General features: G+C 60.0%; 1 protein-coding gene across 1 annotated transcript in view; it reads left to right on the top strand.

Annotated features, from left to right (window-relative positions):
* EPHA8 (EPH receptor A8) overlaps window positions 1-21,258 on the top strand; it is a 35,591-nt gene that overhangs the window by 2,839 nt on the left and 11,494 nt on the right. Inside the window, 5 exon segments of the mRNA XM_038531663.1 lie at window positions 2,720-2,784; window positions 8,821-9,484; window positions 16,516-16,640; window positions 16,642-16,672; window positions 18,802-19,137. Of these exon segments, the coding sequence (XP_038387591.1) occupies window positions 2,720-2,784; window positions 8,821-9,484; window positions 16,516-16,640; window positions 16,642-16,672; window positions 18,802-19,137 (1,221 nt within the window).

Here is a 21,258-nt window from a genome sequence, read left to right as displayed (position 1 = left end):
CCGTGAGTCCTGTCCTCCCATTGGCAGATGGGGAGATGGGCCCAGAGAGGAGAACTGACTTCACAGATGTCACACAGCCCTCCAGGCCGGCTGGGCAAGGGGCAGGAGAGAGCCCAGGCCTGGTGACCAGAGGGGTTTGAATTTCCAAGACGACTCAGGCCTGGGCCAGGTGGGCCTCTGCTAGAATTCTCTCTAGCCCTGAAGAACCGCCCTGTGGGCCTGGAGCTTCCCTGGCAGGCATTCTGTGCCCCCTGCCCAGCCCCCCAGGGGAAGGCATGGGAGGTAGGAAAGAGGGGACAAAGGGAGAGGAGAGGAGGGCAGGGACAAGGAAGCGTCTAGAAGGAGTTGGAACAAGCAGCGCTGGAATCCTATAGCCCTTCCTGAATCCAATAGAATCGACTTTTGACTTATCTTTGGATTATCTGAGCCCCCTGGCTGCCTGATCAAGAATCAGCTGCAAAGGCTGTGAGGTTTCCCGGGGTGGGAAGGGCCTGGAACGTGGGGTCTGCCCCAAGAGTGAAGGCTCTGGGGCGGGGAGGAGTCTAAATGGTGGACATTTATGCTGATTTTGCCCCTCCCATCCCGGGGGGGTAGGAGCAGGTCTGAGCTGCTTTCAGGGGAAGCCAGAGAACCTGCCCTGCAGCTCTGAGCCCCCATCTGGAATGTGGGTTGGAATGGGGGAGCCCACAGGTCCCCGGTCCCCATCCTCTCCCCAGCCTAGGCCCTGCTGGTCTGGGGGAAACTGCAGTGCGGCCCCCTCCCCCTCCCACCAGCCAGCAGGAGGAGAGAGCTTGCCTGACCCAGTTTTCTCTCCATTGCCTGAGAGGGAGGGAGGGAGGCGGGAAGGCTTCTCTGCCTGCGCCCCTGGCGTGGGGCCGGCTGGGGAGGGGAGATCCTTCTGCGGACACTGGCTCCATCCCCTGTTGCCCACCCCCAGCCCTGGGGACCCTGGGGAGGAGGGCAGAGGCCCCTCCCTGGGTCTGCAGCCTCTCTCTCCAGCAGGCCTCCCTTCTGGGGTCCCCGACAGTGGGGTGGGAGGGTAAGAGGAAGGAGAAAATCAGCAAATAAGAGCATCCCCACTCCAAGGGTTCCTGAAGACACTTGTCTCCATCTTTGAGGGGCAGGCGCAGAGCTATGCAGATTTCAGGCAGAAGGACACCCAGCCTCCCTGCAGAAAAGTTCCAGGAGGGCCCCCCCCATCCGCCCCGGCCGGGCGTTAACCCCCTGCAACCTGCCCCAGCCAGCCTGGTTGGAGGCCCACACTTGCAGGCTGGGAGAGGGGGGACGTGGAAGAGAGTGTGAGCTGGGAACGGGAGCCAAGAGCCCTGTCCTACTACCATCGCCAGGCGGGTCAAAGGAAGCAGGGGGCCCAGAGAGGTGAAGGGACCCCCCCACCCCGGGGGACACACGGCAGTTGAGATTCAAACCGTCATTTCTTGACAATGTCGTGTGCCCTCATCACCTTACAGTGAGGGGGTAGGTCTGAGTACAAGGAGAGAGGCCGGAGGGGCAGGACTTTGGGGAAGGAAATTTGCTTTAATGAGGCCCCGCGGGGTACTCGGTGCAGGAGAGAGGGGCAGGGAGGCTCCAGGCTTTACTTTAGGGTTTGCTGTCTAGGTGCTGTTAGCCCCATTTACAGATGAGGAAACAGGGTCAGGGAAGCAAAGGTCACCTGCTACTGGGTAGCCGCCTTGCGATTGGAGCCCAGCAGCGTCCGACTCCAAAGGAAAGGTCTTCCCTAATGTGGTGTTGAGGTTCTGGGGTCCCCTTTGGGGGTTCTGGCTTAGAAGAGCCTTGCCCTTCAGGCCGGCGCTCCTCCCAGCCACGGTGACTGCTCACGGGTTCTGCTTCTGGGGCTCCGGTGCTGGGGCTGGTGGCGCCCTCCGTGGCGGCCTCAGCGGGTGCTCTGAACCCCGGCCCTGCCGGCCACACCCGCGGGGCTCCGAGCACATTCCAGAAAACCCCCGAGGCCCGGTGTCCTCACTGGTAAAACGGAGAGGAGTTACCACCACCTCTCGGCGGTGGCTGCTGTCGTGCGGGTTATGGATGCGGCGTCTAAAGCGCCCCTTGAAGAGCTCGGTACACAGTAGGTGCCTACACAGCAGGGGCGGCTTCTACTGTTCTAGATCTCTCCACGTCACATGTGCTCAGAGGAGTTACTAGGTGCCAGGGGTCTCCTGCGGACGCTGGTGATTGCAAAGCTGGGGCCGGTCCTCCTGCAGGAGCCACGACCTCACAGTGCAGACGTTGCTGGGTGCTTTTGACTGCCATTGTGTCCCCTGAGTGAGACGAGGACGAGGCTGTCCTCACCACAGCCCGTGAGACGGGACCCACCGTCACACCCATTTTTCACAGGAGAAAACTGAGGCTCAGGGGGGAGCAGGGACTTGTTCAGGGACACACAGCCCCGAAGTGGCAGGACTGGGACTCTGGCCCAGGCCTCCTGGACTCCTGAGCCCATCTCTTCGCCATCCCACTGCATCACCCGCCAGGGAGCTTGGGGCACTTGGGGCGGCTTGTGTTCTGGGGGTTCGGGAGATCACATTTCAGCCGAGGTGGTGGAGGGTGGCTTCATGAAGGGGAACAACTCGAAGCGGGCTCTGAAGGAGGAGGGAGTGAGGCACGGAGCTGGCATGTCGGGGACTGAGAGCAGACTGCTCTGTGGGGCTGGGGAACCGTGTCCCAGGATCTGATGCTCCCTCGTCACCTGTTTTTACAGTGAACTTGCTGGACACGTCAACCATCCACGGAGACTGGGGCTGGCTCACGTACCCGGCTCACGGGGTAAGTGACCAGCAGTGGGGCCATTGCCATCCTGTGTGAGCAGAGAAAGGCTGGGACTCACAGTCGTATCATCAGATAGATTAGAAGGAAGTGGATGCCCAGAGGGGAGAAGGGACTTCCCCAAGGCCACCCAGCAGTTAGAAACAGCTCCTGATTCTCTCCCTCACTTTGTCCCTTCTCTTCCCTCTCACCTCTCCCTGTGCTCCATCCCTTCCTTCCTATCTTCCTTCCTTTCTTCATGCAGACCCTTGGGATTATACCCTGGTGCCGGGCTCCTAGGGTCTAAGGCCCTAGGTGTGGGATCCTTATGTCTGTGTCCTGGGCCTACAGAGTCACGATGTGCCAGAGCTGGGCCCAGGGTAGCTCGGGACAGTGTCCAGGAACAGGGCCAGGGAAGGTCCCCAGCCAGGCCTTTCTCGCCCTCGGGATTGATCCCTTCCCTCATGCCCTGCCTTCACCAGGAGTCGCCCAGACCCCTGGAGCCCCCACCTGGTACTCTCTTCCATCGGAATCATCCAGGTGGTACAGCCAGCACCCACTGTAGCCAGGCCCCCATGCCCATCTGGCCTCCCTAGGGACCCTGGGTGAGCCCATCAGGTCTCTAGGAGTTATGTTCTCTCAGGCGATACCCCTGCCGTCCCCCTGGGGAGTGGGCCTGGTAATCCCAGGGCATCCAGGGGCAAGGCCTCCGTGCCCTGTCCCTCTGCGGTGGGGCGGGCGGGGTGGGGGGCATGGCAGTAAAGCCAATGTGATTGTGTCATTGACAAGCAGGGTGGCCCTGGTGGTCACCACTTCACTCCCGGAGTCTCAGTTCCCCGTCTGTAGAAGGGGATGAGCATGTGACCACCTCGTGGGGTTTGCTGTCAGGATGAGGGGAGGTGACACCTGCTCTTGGACCCATGCCTGGTGCATGGTGAGCCCTCACTGAATGCATTATCGCTGTCATTGTCGTTAGTGGGCGTTATGGTTGCATGTCACAGACATTTCCTCCTGCAAGTGTGCTCGGAAATGCACACACATGCCCGCCAGACACAAGCACGTCATGTACATGTGACTTTTTTCATGAACACTGGCTTCCATGGCTCTGGAGACAAGGGTAATAATATTAATAACAACGATGGCGGGGCGCCTGGGTGGCTCAGTCGGTTAAGTGTCTGCCTGCGGCTCAGGTCATGATCTCAGGGTCCTGGGATCGAGTCCCATGTCAGACTCTCTGCTCAAGGAGCCGTCTGCTGCTCCTCTGTGCTCTCCCCCAAAATAAATAAATTAAATAATAATAATAATAATGGTGATAATGGTATCAAGAGTTAATATTTGTGAAGGGAGTGGTAGTATTTCTTCACATTTCATCAGGGCCAGGCTAGAGCCCCCCTCCTCTCCCTCTGGAGCTGTCGTCTGCAGGCAGTAGGAAGCTGAGTCCACTGTCATCAGCCCCCACGCACCAGGCCTCAGGGAGCCTCACAGCAGGCCACGTGGGCCCAGGAACCCGGAGGGAACTCCATTTTGCCTGAGTGGGTCAGCCCTGCCTGCAGACAAAGGCAGGGTCCTTGAGGTATCTCTGTACCTCTCTGGGCCTCAGTGTCTCCCTGTGAAATGCTCCTCTGCGTGTGCCCCGATGGCCGTCTCCCAGCTGTGAGCAGGGTGTGAAAGGGCTTGATCGAGTGAGCCAGCTCTGCCAATGGCAGGGCCCAATCCTTGAGTAGGTGACTTTCTGGCTGTTGGCTGGGTCAGCCTTTCCCCTGAGACCCAGCATAGGAAGGAATGGGCCTGGCCCCAGCTGGGCTCCGGGTGTCTCTGTCTCTCTGTCTTCTTCAGAGCTTAGGACTTGGTTTTTAGAGTAACGTGGAGTTGTAAGGGTTTTAGGCAGGTGGAGAGCATGACCAGACTTGTGTTTCCAATGATCGTGCTGGAAATCGAAGGTTCTTTGGCTTGCAGGGTGCTGTAAAGCAAGGCTCAGAGTTATCTTGTTGGGGAGTTAGAACAAATAAGGTATAGTTCACACAGGTGAACGGTTCACAGGTGTGAACTCATTTAGTTCCCACAACCAATCCCGTGAGTAGGTACCACCACCCCATTTCACAGATGAGAAGGCTGAGGCTCAGAGCAACAAGGAATAACTTGCCCAGCATCAGACAGGTTCCAAAGGATGGTCTCAAACCCCACTCGCTCCGGCCCAGAGCCTACATGGAGTCCCTCGTGTTCTCTTTGGTCTGTGTCATCGTCGTGAGAGGGTGGGAGGGAGGCCCTCCAGCGTTGTCTGCTGAGCCGGGGACCGCCTTCCATCTTTATGGGGCCTGGAGACTGGGCTTGCCCAGAGGGGAAAGAAGCTGGGTGAGATCCCTGGTTCCCAAACTCTAGACCTTGAACCTGTCCCAGGTTAGCAAGTGAGGCATACAGGTCCCCTCGTGCAGGGGAGCTGGGGAGGTGCCTGGGAATCTTTTGTTTCATAAGCTTTCTAGGTGATTCTCCTGCCCAGCTGGCTAGAGAGCCTGTGGACATGGTCACTGAGGTTCTATGAGGTTCCTCTGATTCGGCCTGGTGCAAGGGCCCTCCAGGGCTGTCTCCGGCATCAGCAGAGTTACCGGATTGTCAGGCCAAGGCTGCACAGCCCAAAGGCCAGGGGTGCTGGGCCTGCATGAGCCCCTTCGCTGCTGCCTCTAATCAGTGCGACTCAGGCAAGTCACTTACCTCGCCTCCACCTCCCCGTTGATAAACGGAAATGATCACAGAACCTGCTCCGTACAGTTGTCATCAATGAGGATGCATGAAAGGGACATTGTCCTGGTGAGACACCCGCAGCAGCAATGAGAGGTTAAGCGACTCTGCTAAGGTCAGGGGAAGTCTGACCCCGCCCGGGACCCAGGTTCTTAATCCAGCCGTGCCCCTCCCCCCCACACTGGGACCTGTTCCATCGCTTCTGGTGAATTAACGGCGCTGACCAAGGCTGCCTTAGATGAGAGGCACGTTCTGTTGTCTCACCCGGTCCTCACCACCCACTGGAGCAGAGGAAGGGACGGGCATTGCCAGCCCATTTCACATATGAGAAACACAAGCTTCAGAGAGGGGAGGGGAGGTCCCCAGGGCTGCCCAGCTGGTTCCAGATGGAGGACAGAGTTGCAGAGCAATGGGGGTGGGGTGGGGGGTGGGCATCGGAGGAGGAGCCCCCCAGGGCTCAGAAGGCCGGGGTGGGGCTGCCCAGGTGGAGACTAGGGCTGATCTTTGCACCAGCCCCCAGGAGTCTATGCCCTCCTAGGTGTTTGCGGCAGCCCCTGGGGCTGGCGGGGCTAGGCCGGGCCGTTGGCATTGGTAGAGCGGCTGGAGCAGACTCAGATGGAGCTGATTAATTTATCCAGGTCCCTGGCAGGAAACAGACAGGGAGCAGCTGGCTGGCTCTTTGGTGCTCCATTAATTGTGACAATGACTTTAACCCCAGATGTGACACAGCAGCGCCCAGGGGCCCTGGCTGCAGTGTGGGGTCTTTGGGGTAGGGCCGTAGGAGGCAGAAACTCTCAGGTGAGGCTGGCGCGCCCCGGACCTCTTCCCCCGGGCTCCCTGCAGGCGGGCACAAGTGGGCTGGGACGATGCTGCCAGGACGGCTTCCATCAGTCCCGTTCTCCTGGCAGCCTGCTGGGCCGGGCCCAAGGCAGGCGCTTGGCAGCTACTTCTCCTTTCTTCCTCTCAAGCCTCGCTGAGGTGGGCCTGTCTGAGCCCCATTTTACAGACGTGGGCACTGAGGGTTGAGACCACGTGCCGGCCAAGATAAGATGAGATGGACGGGCTTTTTGTCCGACAGGAAACACTTGAGACCCCCGTGGTCCCCACTCCAGCACTTGCGGGTCACTCAGAACCCCACGGATTCCTGGAACATCACAGGGAGTGGTTTTTACCTCCCGCACCCCCTGGAAGCAATAGGAGCTCTAGTTCAAGGGCATTGCACTTGAGAGGCCCAAGAGAGAAGAGCAAGGCATTGCATCTCTGGCCAACCCAAGGCAGGGACCCAGAGCCCATCCCCTCCGTCTCCCCTCAGCCCCGGCCCCTCCTCAGGGCTCTCCGGAGTCCGCTGGTCTCAGCCCACCGGGACTGCTCCCGGCCGACCAGCTCTCTGCGGTTGGGGAGGCTGGAGCCCGGAGAGGACAGCGACTTGCCCAAGGTCACATTGCAGGTTAGAGACCAAGAGGCCTTGACCTCTCAAACCCTGGCTCATTTCCCAACACTGGGTCTTCCACGTGCATCTTGTGTGTCCAAACTGGACTATCTGGTGCTCGCTGAACTTGCTGATACTTCCCAGCCTCCCAGGGGCTCTCCCCTCCCATCCCCACAAGAGCTTCCTGCTTCAGGGGGGCAGGGAGTGTTCACCACCCCCTGGATGCCCACCACGCCCTGGATGTAGCCCTCCACCACCTTGTCTGATGAGGGACTGTGAGGCCCTCAAGGGAAGGGAGTGTTTCTGGAGCATTCCTTTCTTTCTTTTTACAAAAAGTTGAGGTAAAATACGTATAACATTTACCATCGTGACTGCTTTTCAAGTGTACAGTTCAGTGGCATTAAGCACATCTGCCGTGTCGTGTGCCCGTCACCACCGTCCATCTCCAGACCTCTTTTCGTCTTCCCAAACTGAAACTCGGTCCCCATGAAACACCAGCTCACCCTTCCTGAGTCCCGCAGCCTCTGGCAACCAGCATTCCATTTCCCATTTCTCTGGCTCTAAGTACCTCATTTAAGTGGAATCATAACAATATTTGTTCTATCATAACTGGCTTATTTCACGTTGCGTAATGTCCTCAAGGGTCACCCGTGTCGTAGCAGGTGTCTGAATTTCCTTCCTAAGGCTGAATACTATCCCGTTGTCTGGATATACCACATTTTGTTTGTCCATTCATCCGACAGCAGACACATTTGGGTTGTTTCTGCCTTTTGACTACTGTGAACACTGCTGTTGTGCGTAGAAGTATCTGCCTGAGACTGTGCTTTCAATTCTTTTGCGTATATACCCAGAAGTGGGACTGCTGGGCCATAGGGCAGGTCTCTTCTTGACGTTCTGAGAAACCTCCGCAGTTTTCCTCAGCAGCTGCCCCATTTTACGTTCCCACCCACAGTGCACCAGCATTCCAGTTTCTCCACATCCTCCCCAACATCCTGTTGTTTTGATAATTGCCACCCTAGCGAGTGTGAAGTGCTCTCCTTGCAGTTTCGATTTGTATTTCCCTTAATGGTTAGTGACCGTGAGCATCTTTCCATGGAGTATTTGGCCATCTGTACATCTTCTTTGGAGAAATGTCAACTTAAGTCGTTTGCCCATTTTTCAATTGAGCTGTTTGTTTTTTTTGTTTTTGTTTTTGTTTTTGTTTTTGTTTTAGTTGTAGGAGTTATAGGAATTCTTTATATATCCTGGATACTAATCCCTTATCAGACATGGGATTTGCAGATCTGTTCTCCCATTCCATGGGTTGCCCTTCACTCTGTTGATCGTGTCCCACTTCTTTCTGAATCACTGATGCCTGGCCAGGACCTGGCACAGGAACCATCACATTCATCTTTCCCACGTCCTGGTATGCCCTTGCTGAAAGATTTGAGCAGTCAGGTTCACACATTAGAAAGATCCCTCTGGCAGCTGATATGGAAACTGGACCTGTGGGCTCCCTGACTTACCCAAGCAAAGTCAACCCCCCAACCTCCAGCTCTGGGAGTATTTGGAGCTGCCGTATAGACACAAGGTGGGGTTTTGTAGCTTTGGCATCGATTTCCAGTGCTGACTCCTCCCCTCACTAGCGAGGCGACTTCAGACATGGGGCTCAGACCTATTTCCTCACCTGTAGAATGCGGCCAACAACACTTTCTCGGAAGGCTGTGGCAGTCTTTGGGATCACACGTCACAGTGATGGTCAGGAGAAGGTCGGCAACACAAGGGCAGAGAACATTGCGGCTTCTTCCCAGGGATGCCCCTGGCACCGTGCACAGGGCACGAGGCAAGGGTGACTGGCAGGAGGAGGTGGGGTGCTGACTCTCATTTCAGCGCTGTGCTCTCTCTGCCCGCAGTGGGACTCCATCAACGAGGTGGATGAGTCTTTCCAGCCCATCCACACGTACCAGGTGTGCAACGTCATGAGCCCCAACCAGAACAACTGGCTGCGCACGAGCTGGGTGCCCCGCGATGGTGCCCGGCGTGTCTACGCTGAGATCAAGTTCACCCTGCGTGACTGCAACAGCATGCCTGGCGTGCTGGGCACCTGTAAGGAGACCTTTAACCTCTACTACCTGGAGTCGGACCGTGACCTGGGCGCCAGCACACAAGAAAGCCAGTTCCTCAAAATCGACACCATTGCAGCCGACGAGAGCTTCACGGGTGCTGACCTGGGGGTGCGGCGCCTCAAGCTCAACACGGAGGTGCGCGGCGTGGGCCCCCTCAGCAAGCGCGGCTTCTATCTGGCCTTCCAGGACATCGGCGCCTGCCTCGCCATCCTGTCTCTCCGCATCTATTACAAGAAGTGCCCCACTATGGTGCGCAACCTGGCCGCCTTCTCGGAGGCGGTGACGGGGGCCGACTCGTCCTCGCTGGTGGAGGTGCGGGGCCAGTGCGTGCGGCACTCAGAGGAGCGGGACACGCCCAAGATGTACTGCAGCGCGGAGGGCGAGTGGCTGGTGCCCATTGGCAAGTGCGTGTGCAGCGCTGGCTACGAGGAGCGGCGGGATGCCTGTGTGGGTGAGCGCGCCACGCGTGGGCGGCCGGCCGGTGGGCTCAGTCGGGCGGGGCTGCTGGGGTGTCGGGGGGCATCGCAGCCCGCGGGCATCTGGGTGGCAAACCGTATCTGGGAAGATGGGTGACCCTCTAGTGTTTCTGAGTCAGCAAATACACGGGGCTGTGCGTGTGTGTGTGCGTGTGTAGCAGGGGGCGGGAGACCCTGCAGCCAGGAGGACCCTCTGTGGGCATTGCGGAGAGGTACGTCTGAGGACACCCGTAGGGTTGGGCGTCTAGCTGGGTACACGCCCGTGTGAGGGAACAGTACGATGTGCTCACTTATATCGGCCGTTATTTAGGCACTTTTCACCTATTAACTTGCTTAGTCCCCAGAGCTACCCGGTGACACAGAAGCGACTGGTATCCTGGCTTTGTGGATGAGACTGAGGCACAGAGAGACAAAGCAGCTTGCCTAGGGGCACACAGCTAGGAAGAGGCAGCGCTGTGATTGGAACCCAGAACTGTGGCTCCAGAGCCTGTGCTCGAAAACACCAGACTTCTGTGGAGTGGAGGGAAGGGGACATGGTCCCGGGGGCATGAGTGTGGTATGGGGTCACTGTGGGAAGGTATGGTGGGCCGGGGCCCCCAGGGAGCACTGTCCGGGTTGAGTGTGTCACTGGGCCACCTGACCCAGCCTGCCTGTGTTTGGAGGGATCTTACCCAGGGACCCATGGGAGAGGGCAGCCAAGGTCCTTGAGAAGGGGAGGGCCGAGAATGGGACAGCATGGCACCTGTTCCGTGAGCGCGCTCCTCGGCTTCCCACGCCAGAGACCAGGAGCAGGGCCCAGACCCCAGGCTGCGGGCTTGTGTGTCACACTTGCACAGTGCCCACGTGTAGCCAGGCGTCCCAAGCACCCGGGACACTGCAGGAGTTGCTTGGCCAGATAGCTGGCGCCGCAGCTGTTAGTGGCCTCGGCCTGGTTGCCCCTTGCCCTTCTCTCACCTCCCCGGGCGGGGGAGGGGGTGCTGGACACATGGTTGCCCAGCCTCTCAGGGCATCCTGGAGCCTGCTGTTGGGACCACTGGTGCTCCTCGGGGAGGAGGATGTTCCTGTGCAGGGATCAGAGAGACTGGAGCCTGGCCCCAGATAGGAACTGGGACGGGAGCCCTCCCTCAGCCCCAAGCAGGCAGGAAAGACCCGTTGGTGCTCCCAGGACAGAGCAGGGCACAGGCCGACAATTTCAGGTGGCGCTCAGGGCAGTTGTCTGGGATCAGGATACTCCATCCAGCCGCCAGGCCCCTGCTGACCCTTCCTGGGGCTCTCTGGGTCCCTTTAGAAATCCTTCGTCATGCTCCCGCCTGCCGTGAGTCTTCACCTCTGCAGAGCCCTAGCTCCCGGAACCTTCTGTGACGTTTGCCTGTTTCTGGACCTGTTCCGCCCCCCGTGGTCTAGTTTGTCAGGCTCCCAGGCTGCCAACCTCTCCTGGTTCCCATCTCCGCCATCCCTATACTTGTCACCCTCCCGCGGGGGGATGACAAACACCCCCGTTGCCTTGAGGCTCACGCACATCACTTCATTTGCTCACTGGAACAAGGCAGGTGTTGCGGTTCCATTTTGACGATGAGGAAACTGAGGCTCAGGAGGTAGTGTCGCCGCACAGGCCTCACAGCTGGTGGGAGGTGGGGCTGGGACCTGAGTCGGGTCTGGCTGCCTGGGAGCCACGTGCAGGTGGCCCAGGTGTATCCCTGGCCCGGCCTGACTGCTCTCCCCACCAGAGCTGGCTCCCAGCAGCCCCTCCTTCCGATGGGGACGGTAAGGTCCCTTAGCAACAATTTTTGAGTGTTTGCCACGTGCTAGGCACGTTAATAAGCACTTCCTACTTGTCACGGCAGTTAGTCATTCTGTTGAGCATCTGGTGTGCCCTGCCTTGGGGAGTCCACACGCTTTCTCATGCTCACGGAAGTCCGCTAAGTGAGGTAGCGTATCCCCATCTTACAGATGCGACAAACTGAGCCCTTCAGCCTAAATCACGGAGTAGGCTCTGATCCCCGGCTGGCTCCCTCCAGGGCCGTGAACTGCCAAACCCCACTACCCGCTGACCCTGGGGTGACAGCAGAACAGGTAAGACCGGCACAGCAGAGGCCGTAATAATCAGGCCGGCTGGTCAGTGGTGCTGGTCACGGTCAAGGTCAGCTGCTGTCCCCAGCTCTGGGTTTAGTCTGCAAGTGCAAGTAAGCCACCTGTCTGTCCAGCAGGCAGTGGGACACACTGGCCCAGGGGAAGGACACTGGTCCTCCTGATGGTGGGGTCAGAGCTCTGGGGTCCTGCCCCAGCCCCCTAGTTTGACAGGGGTGGGAAGTGGAGCCCAGAGAGGGAACGTGTCTGCCCAAGGCCGCACAGCGAGTCAAGGGGAAAACTCCTGCCAGAAGCTCCCAAGTCCGGAGCAGCAGGACCTTCCCAGGTTTGGGAGAGGCCGAGGCCACTCCCCTTTGCCTGGCACTGCTGGCACGTTAATAAAAAATCACAAAGAAACGCCAAAGCAGGGTTAGGAAATTGCAGCATATTTTGAATTTTACATTTAAATCACAATACCACGTAATTATGCCAGTTGCAAGATAATTACAGGTTTTATAAAAAATATTAATTCCTAATGCACTGCAGGCAGAGAGGTTTGGGGACTGGATGCCAGGCGTAAGCCGCACAAGGAGAGATTTTTCTCACTCCTGTGGGTGGGTCTCCGTGACTGTCTGTGTGACCTCCTTGGGGAGAAGCAGCACAGGTCTGACACCGAGCCCCTGCACAAATGGCAGGCCCAGGCCGGCAGCCCTGCCTCGGGCCCCATCCCCACCCCTCGTTGGGTGGGTAGCCTGAGAGTGGGGGGTACTGGGGGCCAAGCAGGAGCCAGAACGGAGTGGGGTGCCTTTCTGGGCTGCATGAGTTGTCCTCTCAAAGCTGTGGCTCCCCTGTGCTCCCCAGGTGGGACACCCTGAGGACCGTGGGTGCCACCCCGCCCCCCCCCCCCCACCTTCTCCATCGGGCACTTGTCTCCGAACAAACAGCAGAGGAGGGAGGGCCGGGCTCTGGGGTCCCGGCTTGTTCAGCCCAGACCCACTGCCTTCCTGCCAGCAAAAGGAGGGGATCCAGAGCCCGAGGCCCGCAGCAGGGGTCGGCCCATGGTGATGGCCACCCTCCCAGCCTGCAGGCCCCCTCCCTGCTGCTCTTGCCCTCACAGCTGTCCTCAGAAGTGGCCAGGAAGCACCTGGTTTTACGGAGAAGACAGTGGGGTGCAGGGGAAGGGATCGGGCCAGTCACAGGGCTCTGGGAGACCTTCTGGAGACTGCCCTCGGGCCTCAGAGACCCACTGAGGAGCGTCAGGGCCGTGGGGAGCCGGCCAGTCTACCAGTGGCAAACTGGGGAGCCCGGAGAGCTGAAGTGAGTGGCCCAGGGGCTCGCTGTTAGGAGTGGTTGACTGGGGCCCAGACCTCCCAGCTCCCCGACCAGAGTGCTCCCCTCGTGACACTGTGCCAGACCCGTGACCTGTCCCCACACTGGCCGCAGCACCCCCACCCCCACCCCAGGCCGGGGACCGGCCTCTCAGAGCGTCACCCAGGGGAGCAGCAGCCCCAGCCTGAGGTCCCGGTTGCCATCCTTCCCGTCACCTGGGCGCAGAATGCAAACCACCCTCGGAGGCCCTAATCATTTTTCTATAAATATCAGAGAGTCTCGTTTCGGAGGGGGCGCGTGAGCGACGAGCTCCTTTGCCTTCCTGACTGTGTTTAAAATCTGATTTAGAATTAATTTCCTTTGGTCATCCACCGGCAGACACCTTATTTGTCAAATCTCAGGCTCTTGGCGGGGGAGAGGGGAGAGGTGGTGGGGCCGCAGGCAGCTGCCGGCCTGACGGGCGGCCCGGGCAAGGTGCCCTCGCAGGGGCAGCGGCCCCGCCTGGCGCTGGGCCCACACGCCGGCCACGCGGGCTCCGGAAGCGCCCCGGGTCGGCGGGCAGGGCCGGGCCCCGGCCCAGAGCTGCTCCATCTGTCTCAGCCATTAATTCCCGGCTCTGCCTCCAGGTCTCCGGGCTCCCCGAGGCCTGGTGATTAGTATTCTTATTAAAGATTATTTTATTTTCATTGCGCGGATTAATCTGGCTTGGACACGTTATAGCCATATGGGTATTAGCAGAGCGTGAGAACCGCCCACTGGCGAGCAGCAGAACGGCCGGGCCATCTCTGAGCCCTGGACGCGGGTTGGGACGCTGGGTGGGAGGAAGGCCCAGGCCCCAGAGGCTCCCCGACCCGGCCTAGGCCCAGGAGCTCGTCCCGCGTCCTCTCTGCCGGACAGGGGTGTTAACGCCAGCCGCGTAGCCTTGCGGTGAGGGCCAGGCACCGTCCTGGGGTGAATCCCCGTGTACTCACTCTCACAGCGGCCTCACAGCAGCCCGAGGAGGTGGTGCTCTTACTACCCCCAGTTTACAGATGAGGAAACTGAGGCCCAGCCACCTGCCCAGCGTCCCTTAGCCTAGGTGGAGGGGTTGGACCAGAAGGGGGGGTGCGGGCAGCCTGCTCCCGACTTTCTGCTCTTAATTGACAAGAGCAACATGAACTCAGTGACCGGTGGGGGACTCGGGGACCGCAGGCCGTCGTGCTGCGAATCACACCAGGGTGTTGCCGCACCTTTTCTGTGCCTCTCACTGCTCAGCTCCCTAAGAGCCGGACCAGCTCTTGCTTATCTCAGCTCCAGAGTAGCCGCTCAGTAAATTGGGGTGAGGGAATAAATGGGGGGCAGAGGAGCGAGCGGTCCCGGAAATGCTAATCGACGTGGATCTGCTCATTACCTGGAGGGTCCCGCTCATTCAGCTCAACGATGGGTTGCACCGGTATTTGCTGATGAGGTGCGAAGCCGGCTCCCGCTGCCCGGTTCCTGGGCCTGGAGGAAGGCTCTGCGGCTGTGCCCCAGGACCGGGTCTCAGGGGGGCTCTAGGAGGAGGGGGAGGAGGGGAGATCACAGTGTGCCAGCCAGGGTTCCTACGGCCTCCGCTCCCAGCTCCGTGTAGGCCCAAGGCCTCTTGGGGTCTCTCCAGCGGAAAGGGAAGGAGCCCAAACCGGAGGCACATTTTCTCAGCCCTTGAAACCACAGGCCCCGTCCGGCTCCACAGCCTCAGTCTGTGAAGCAAACGTAAGGGCAGTGGCATTCCTCCCGGCATTAGGTGTTCTCTCGAGCTTGGAGAATTTTACAAATTAACTTGATTTTCGCTGCTCTAATGAGGAGGTACAATTTAAAAAATGACATGACGACTTTTCAAGCGAAGCTCCTCTCAAGCGCCACGTTTTCCAGATTGAGACTCGGTGGCTAGACATCCCGGCGAACTTCCCGGTGGTCGCTGTTGCAAAGGAGGTCAGGTCCGCGGTGCAGCGGGGAGCTGCCTGGCCCGTGGCACTGGTCCTGAACTCCCTGGGGTCTCCCTCTGCCCAGAGCGGATAATGACGGGATTGGCTCACTTGGAAAACTCCTACGGGCTCTGGCAACTTCTGCTCTGAACCGGACAGTAGGAAGGCTGAGATGAAGGAGGCAGCCCTGCAGCTAACGCACAGGGAGCTGCCCACAAGCCCCCTCTGGTTTAGAAGAGTCGGACGTACAGATAAACAAGTACATTATAGGTGGTGCTACTGAGCAGAGATTGCAGAACTAGGGGAGGGAGCGGTGGCTTCTGTGCACCTGTGTGTGTGTGTGTCTGTGTGTGTGTGTGTGTGTGTGTACACGTGGAGGTGTGCAGAAAGGCTTCATTCGGAGGGACAGTTAAAACGAATCTTGAAAGAGTTCGACAGGTTGACAAAAGCGCCAGGCCATCCCGGGAAGCAGGCGCAGCACGTGCAAAGGCCCTGAGGCAGGAAACACTACTGGATGTGGGGGATGGCCAGTCCTTCAGTTCGGCCTGTGGATGGGGAGGGAGGGGTGACACTGGAGAAGGGCTTTGAATGCCAGGTGCTGTTGTTCAGGCCATGGGGAGCCCATGAGGGTTTGAACTGCCAGTGACCAGGCCGGGTGTCCTTTCAGGGAGTTCCTCAATCTAGAATATTTCCATTTCCTGCATGGCTGACTTGTTCTTACTCTTTAGACAAGGACTGAGTATCATTTCCTCCTCCGGGAAGGTAGCTCCTCCCACCATTTACCCTTCACCGCATCACCTGCTTTATTTCCTTCCTGGCCCTGAGCACAGCCTCCGTCACTGCGGGTGTCTCCCCCTCAAAGAGGCTGGCTCCGTGGGGGCAGATGCGTGTTGATCCTGTTCGTGGCTGTGTCAGTGCCGGGTGCTCGTAAATACTGGCTGAACGGGTGGGCCGGCAGGTGGCGGCTGGGACTGCGCAGCAAGGCCGGGTCGTCCAGGTGGGAGATGAGGAGAGGGTCACCCACAGGACAGGGCAGGTGACAGTGACCCAGGCTCTGGGAGGGGCGAGAGCCTGCGATTCCCAGGTAGCCCCTGTTGCTTGGGGGGCTTGTAAGACAGAGTCCGGGGCCCCGCGCCTGGCGCTTCTCACGAGGCGGCTGTGGCGGGGCCTGGAATCCGCACTTTTACTGGGGTCTTACCACCTGTCTCTTCTCCAGCCACATTCCCACCCGCCCTGTTCCCTTCCAGCTGTCGTTCCTCCCCGAGTCAGAACCCTCGGATGCTCAGCCTCGTGACCCGCACATCCGAGGCAGTGGCTCACTCGGGGATCGGTGTCCTGTGAGCGACAGATTCGGGCAGGGGACGGGCCTGGGTCGGAAGGGGCCACTGGAGGAGACGCAGCCCTGGGCTGAGGAGGCTCTGTCCTGTGCCGACGTCAGGGTGGGACTCGGGAATCAGGGTCCCGGCCTCAGCTCTGCCCCCGACTAGCTGTGCAGCCCTGGGGAAGTCCCAGGCCCTCTCTGTGCGTCAGTCCCTCCATCCCCAATGAAGGTCTGCGCCCGTGCCCCTTGGGAGATCCCCCTGGAAGCCTTGGGTCAGAGTGGGAGCCGTCCCGGGGCCTGCCGGGGGGCCCGGCTGGCTCACCTGAAGCCGCCTTGTCCTCCGCAGCCTGTGAGCTGGGCTTCTACAAGTCGGCCCCTGGGGACCAGCTCTGCGCCCGCTGCCCCCTGCACAGCCACTCTGCAGCCCCTGCTGCCCAGGCCTGCCGCTGTGACCTCAGCTACTACCGCGCAGGCCCTGGACCCGCCATCCGCAGCCTGCACCCGTGAGTACCACCCTGAGCCCCAGAATCCGGGAGACTAGGGCCAGGCCAGGACCCCGGGCTCCCAGGGCTCCAGGGAGCCAGTGCTCCACGGGCGAGGCAGGGACAGGGGGCTCTCTCGGGCCAGGGGCCGGTCTAGGGTGGGAGGAGGTGACTCTGACTCTTCACTGGTGGCCTCGACCTCTCGGGGGTCCCTACCACCTCTCCAGGGAAGTCTTTCCTTCCCTCCTTCTGTCTTTCCTCTCTGCCTCGAGGGCAGACGAGAGGTGGCTTTGGTCATCTTCTGACCCTACAGTGATACCGATGTCCTGGGAGCCGGGGTGGGCCAGCCAGGGGGTTCCCATGAAGAGAAGGAATGTCGGAGGAGCCCCTGCTCGCTGTCATCCCTGATGGACTGGTCAGAGCTGCCGTAGCGTGTGTAGGGTGTGTGCGTGAGTGTGTATCTGGGATACGTGTGGCTGCCTGCTTGGATGATGGCACGCGTGTGTCTGATTCTGTGTGTGCCCTGGGGTGCCTGCCGTGATCGACACTGTGCGTGTCTGTGTCGGCAGCGGAGCGGCTGCTATGGAAGATGCCTGCGGAGAGTGTGTGTGCTCGCGGGGGAGCGTCAGAGTCCTGCCCACGTACGGAGAGGGTTCTTGGAGGTGTGTGTGCACATCTGGGTCGGTCCCTGGCGGGGACTCCCAAGTCCCCATAGAGCTTGAAGGAATGTGCCTTGTGAGTTCAGTGCGTGCACACCTGGCCCTGCAGAGGAGGCGCGTGTGCCCAGAGAGGGTGTGCTTGCGTGTGCTCATGCCCGGGGTACTGAGGGGACTCCGAGGGACTCTGGCACCGAGCCTGCAGGGCTGCGTGACTGTCTCGGCGTTCTGCTGACGGCTGGCGTGGTTCCTTGGTTGCCTCCCCTCCTGGCCTGAAGGGGCCTCTCACGCCCCCATCCCAGCTGGGATCCCCGCAGCCAGCTCAGCGCCCCCCGCCCCCCATTTGCCAGCCCTGGTCTCTTGTGGAGGGTGAGGGGCACTTCACACAGTTCTTACTGGTTTTGCTCCCTAGTCTATCCCAGCCTCAGTCCCCAATCTCCCTGTCCCCCCCCACCCCCCATCTCCATCACACCCAGCCCCCAGTCTCCCTGTCCGTGGCAAGTGAGAGGGTCACAGAGTCTCACACACACACAGTCTCCCTCCCCCCTTCCACCCTTCTGCCCAGACCCGTGCATTTTCCCCTGGGCAATGACCTGCCGGGGCAGAAAGGATGGCCGAGTGACATGGTGACGACCGTGGGCTCCGTGGCGAGGTGAGCCCAGGTCTAGGTCATGGGCACCTGCACTCAGCTAGCCAGACTCCAGTTTGTCTCCAAATCCACAATTCTGTTCCCTGGGGTTCTAGAAGTCTTAAGACTACAAAAGACTGGGCTTTTAGTATTCCATATCTTTCAGATTCTGTGATTCTCTATGATTCTGAAGATTCCACTCTTCTATTTTCTTAAGATCTAAGAGTCCCTGCCTGGGATGCTGAGAACTGGCATTCTGAGCCCCAGGGGTCCACGCGGCAACCCCTCAAGCCCTTCAGACTCAAATGCCCACCCCCAGGAGCCTGCCCCAGCCCCCAGGCCCCACTTCTGCAAAATCTCCGAGCTGCCCGGACTCCCGTGGGAGCGGGGTGGGCACACCCTGCCTCGGAGACCCCGCCGGCCTTCCTGGCGCCTCCACGCGCTCCACGGCGGGGTCAGGGATCTGTACGGTAAATCCAGCCAGGGGTTAAGGAGAGGAGTGCAGAATGCAAATGGCAGGGGCATTTCATGCCCAGGGGGGCTGCTGTGGGCACCCCAGGGTTGTCAGGGTCTCCCCCCAGCTCTGGATGGAAATTTCGGGAAACAAACCCAGGATCCCTATGGTCCGACCGTGGGATGGTAGGGGGCAGGGATTTCGCTTTCTGTACACAGACCTGACACTGTGGTCCAGTCTGACGCCGCCTTTGCCCTCCGGGAGCTTCCAGAGGCTGGAGGGGGTGTGGCCTTATCCTGGGGGACCTTGGGTATCATGGGGGACTCCCAGCCCCTCCCTGGTCTGACGGGGGGAGACCGGACCAGGCCGGGTAAACGCCCTCCATTGCCGCCTGTCATTCTGTACTCCCCAGGGCCACCCTCAGCACCGGTGAATCTCATCTCCAGCGTCAACGGGACATCTGTGACCCTGGAATGGGCCCCTCCCCTGGATCCGGGCGGCCGCAGCGACATCACCTACAACGCCGTGTGCCGCCGCTGCCCTTGGGCGTTGGGCCACTGCGAGACGTGCGGGAGTGGCACCCGCTTCGTGCCCCAGCAGACGAGCCTGGTGCGGGCCAGTCTGATGGTGGCCAACCTGCTGGCCCACATGAACTACTCCTTCTGGATCGAGGCCGTCAACGGTGTGTCTGACCTGAGCCCCGAGCCCCGCCGGGCCGCCGTGGTCAACATCACCACGAACCAGGCAGGTAGGCGGAGATGCTCCGTCCCCCAGCTTCCCTGAACCCCGGCCCTCACTGGATCGGAGAGGGCTGCTCCGGACTCGCTGTGGCACTCTGGGCAAGTGCCTGCCTCCCCCGGCCCTGCCTCCCTCAGCAGGCCTCGGAGCTCCAGGCCCTGCACGCCCTTAGAAAGGTAGCACATGCCCTGTAGGTGGGAGGAATCCACCAAGGTCAGAGACAGGCCAGCGTGGTGTTCGGAGGCTCCAGAACTTTCTCTCTGCCTCCATTCCTTCCCTGGTGCAGTGGGAATAATAGTACCTGCCTCGGGTACTATTGTGAGGCTTAAGTGAGAGAAATGAAAATGCTTAGCCCAGCACCTGGCCCAAGGTACATGCTCAATAAATGTCATTAAGAAACAAAATCACTCTGATTATCATTTTCCAGAACACCTGCCACTGCTGCCCCTGGGATGGATTTGGTTGCGCTGGTTTGAACAACAGCATTTATCTCTGTGTTCCTAGCCAGTTGGTGGGCTGCATTCAGCCCCCGAGCCCCTCCCTTTCCAAATTCTGGTGGCCCCCCCCACCCCCTCAGGTGACGGCCGACCCAAGAGCCCACCCACGGCAGCTGCCCCATCAGCAGCCACCCCAGCACACGTCTGGGACCGCTGTGGCCCCCACCCCGTCTCTTCCCGACACCACGCAGGCCTGGCCCAACAGAAACTATTCTCACCATGTCGCCGAGGAGGAGACCAAGGCTCTGTGTCACCACGTAGGAAGCAGCAGTCAGAATCCGAACCCCGGTCCGTCTCGCGCCCAAGTGAAACAGGCCCCCCGACTGTGAGCCCAGGCACCCCCTCCCTGATGCCAGGGCTTCATCCGCTCGAGGGGCTCTCATCGGACCAGCGTTTTGAGGCACCCACAGAATGCCCGGCCCTGTCCTTGGGGGCTGGTGACGCGGCGGGTGGGGGGGTGGGGACTAGGCTTGCGTGTCCTGTGCGTGGGCCCCTGCCCTTGCCCGCTGGTCTCTAGGGAGACTGGGGTGGGGGGCTGGCCGGCCGGGGCGCAGGCTGGAGTCCAGAACCCAGCAGCATTTCTGACGCCATCGGTTTGCTGCATCGTGGACAGGAAAGCCCTCCCGTGGAGCCGCGCTCCCTTCCAGCCACCACACCGTCTCTCTTCACAGCCCTTCCCGCGAGAGACGTCTGCGCGGCCCTCCTGGGTCCTCTCTCTGTGGGCCTCCTCGGGCAGCTCTAGTCAGGCCTCTGGCCCCACCTGTCCCCTGAAGCTCAGTGTCCCCACCTGGCCACACTCAGCGGGGACTTCTCTCCCTGTTCTTCTCCCCCCACCCCACGGAACACTTGTGTCCTGCCCCCATGCCCCCCACACCCCCCATGTCTGTCCACCTCTCTGCCCTGCCCTTCTCCGTCTCCCCCAGGCGTTCTTCTCGAAACAAGCCGGAAGGCTAGAGGACCCCGGGCTTGCCCTGGACCCTCCTCTCCTCCCTGCTCACCCTGGGCCATCTTTTCTGAGTGTCCTTATCAGGGCCTTATCACAGCTTGGGGTTCCACCCTCATGTGCTGACATTTGTCACCCGCACAGATATCTCCCCTGAGGACCAGGTGCCCACTCCCACGCCCACAGCACCCACAGCCCCACACCTCCCATGGGCCCCCCATCTCGGGACACGGCACCACTGTTCATGGGGTCCCCTGAGCCCCAAACCCCGATGTCCCCCTGACCCTCCCTCCCTGTCTCTGTACCACGTCCACCCACCGGGCCTCCCTTCAGGTGACCACCTCCACCTCAGCCTCCTTCCAGCCCATCTCTCTTAGCTCAGGCGCCATCACACAATGCCATAGGTTGGGGGCTTAAACCCCCAAATGTACTGATCACGGTTCTTGAGGCCGGAGGTCCAAGACGAGAGGGCTGGCCAGTGGTCTCTAGTGAGAACCCTCTTCCTGGCGTCTGGATGGCTGCCTCTCGCTCTGTCCTCACAAGGCAGAGAGAGAGAGAGAGAGAGAAGTCTCATCTCTTCCAATAAAGACACTAATCCCATCGCGAGGGCCTCTCCTGCATGACCCCATCTGATCGTCTCCCTAAGGCCCTAACTACAAATAGCATCAAGTTGGGGCTTAGGGCCTCTATA

The sequence above is a fragment of the Canis lupus genome, chromosome 2 (genome assembly GCF_011100685.1).
Source record: "Canis lupus familiaris isolate Mischka breed German Shepherd chromosome 2, alternate assembly UU_Cfam_GSD_1.0, whole genome shotgun sequence".
Lineage (NCBI taxonomy): Eukaryota > Metazoa > Chordata > Mammalia > Carnivora > Canidae > Canis > Canis lupus.
The sequence above is the reverse complement of the archived record's forward strand: the minus strand, read 5'-3'. Positions and strand labels throughout refer to the sequence as shown.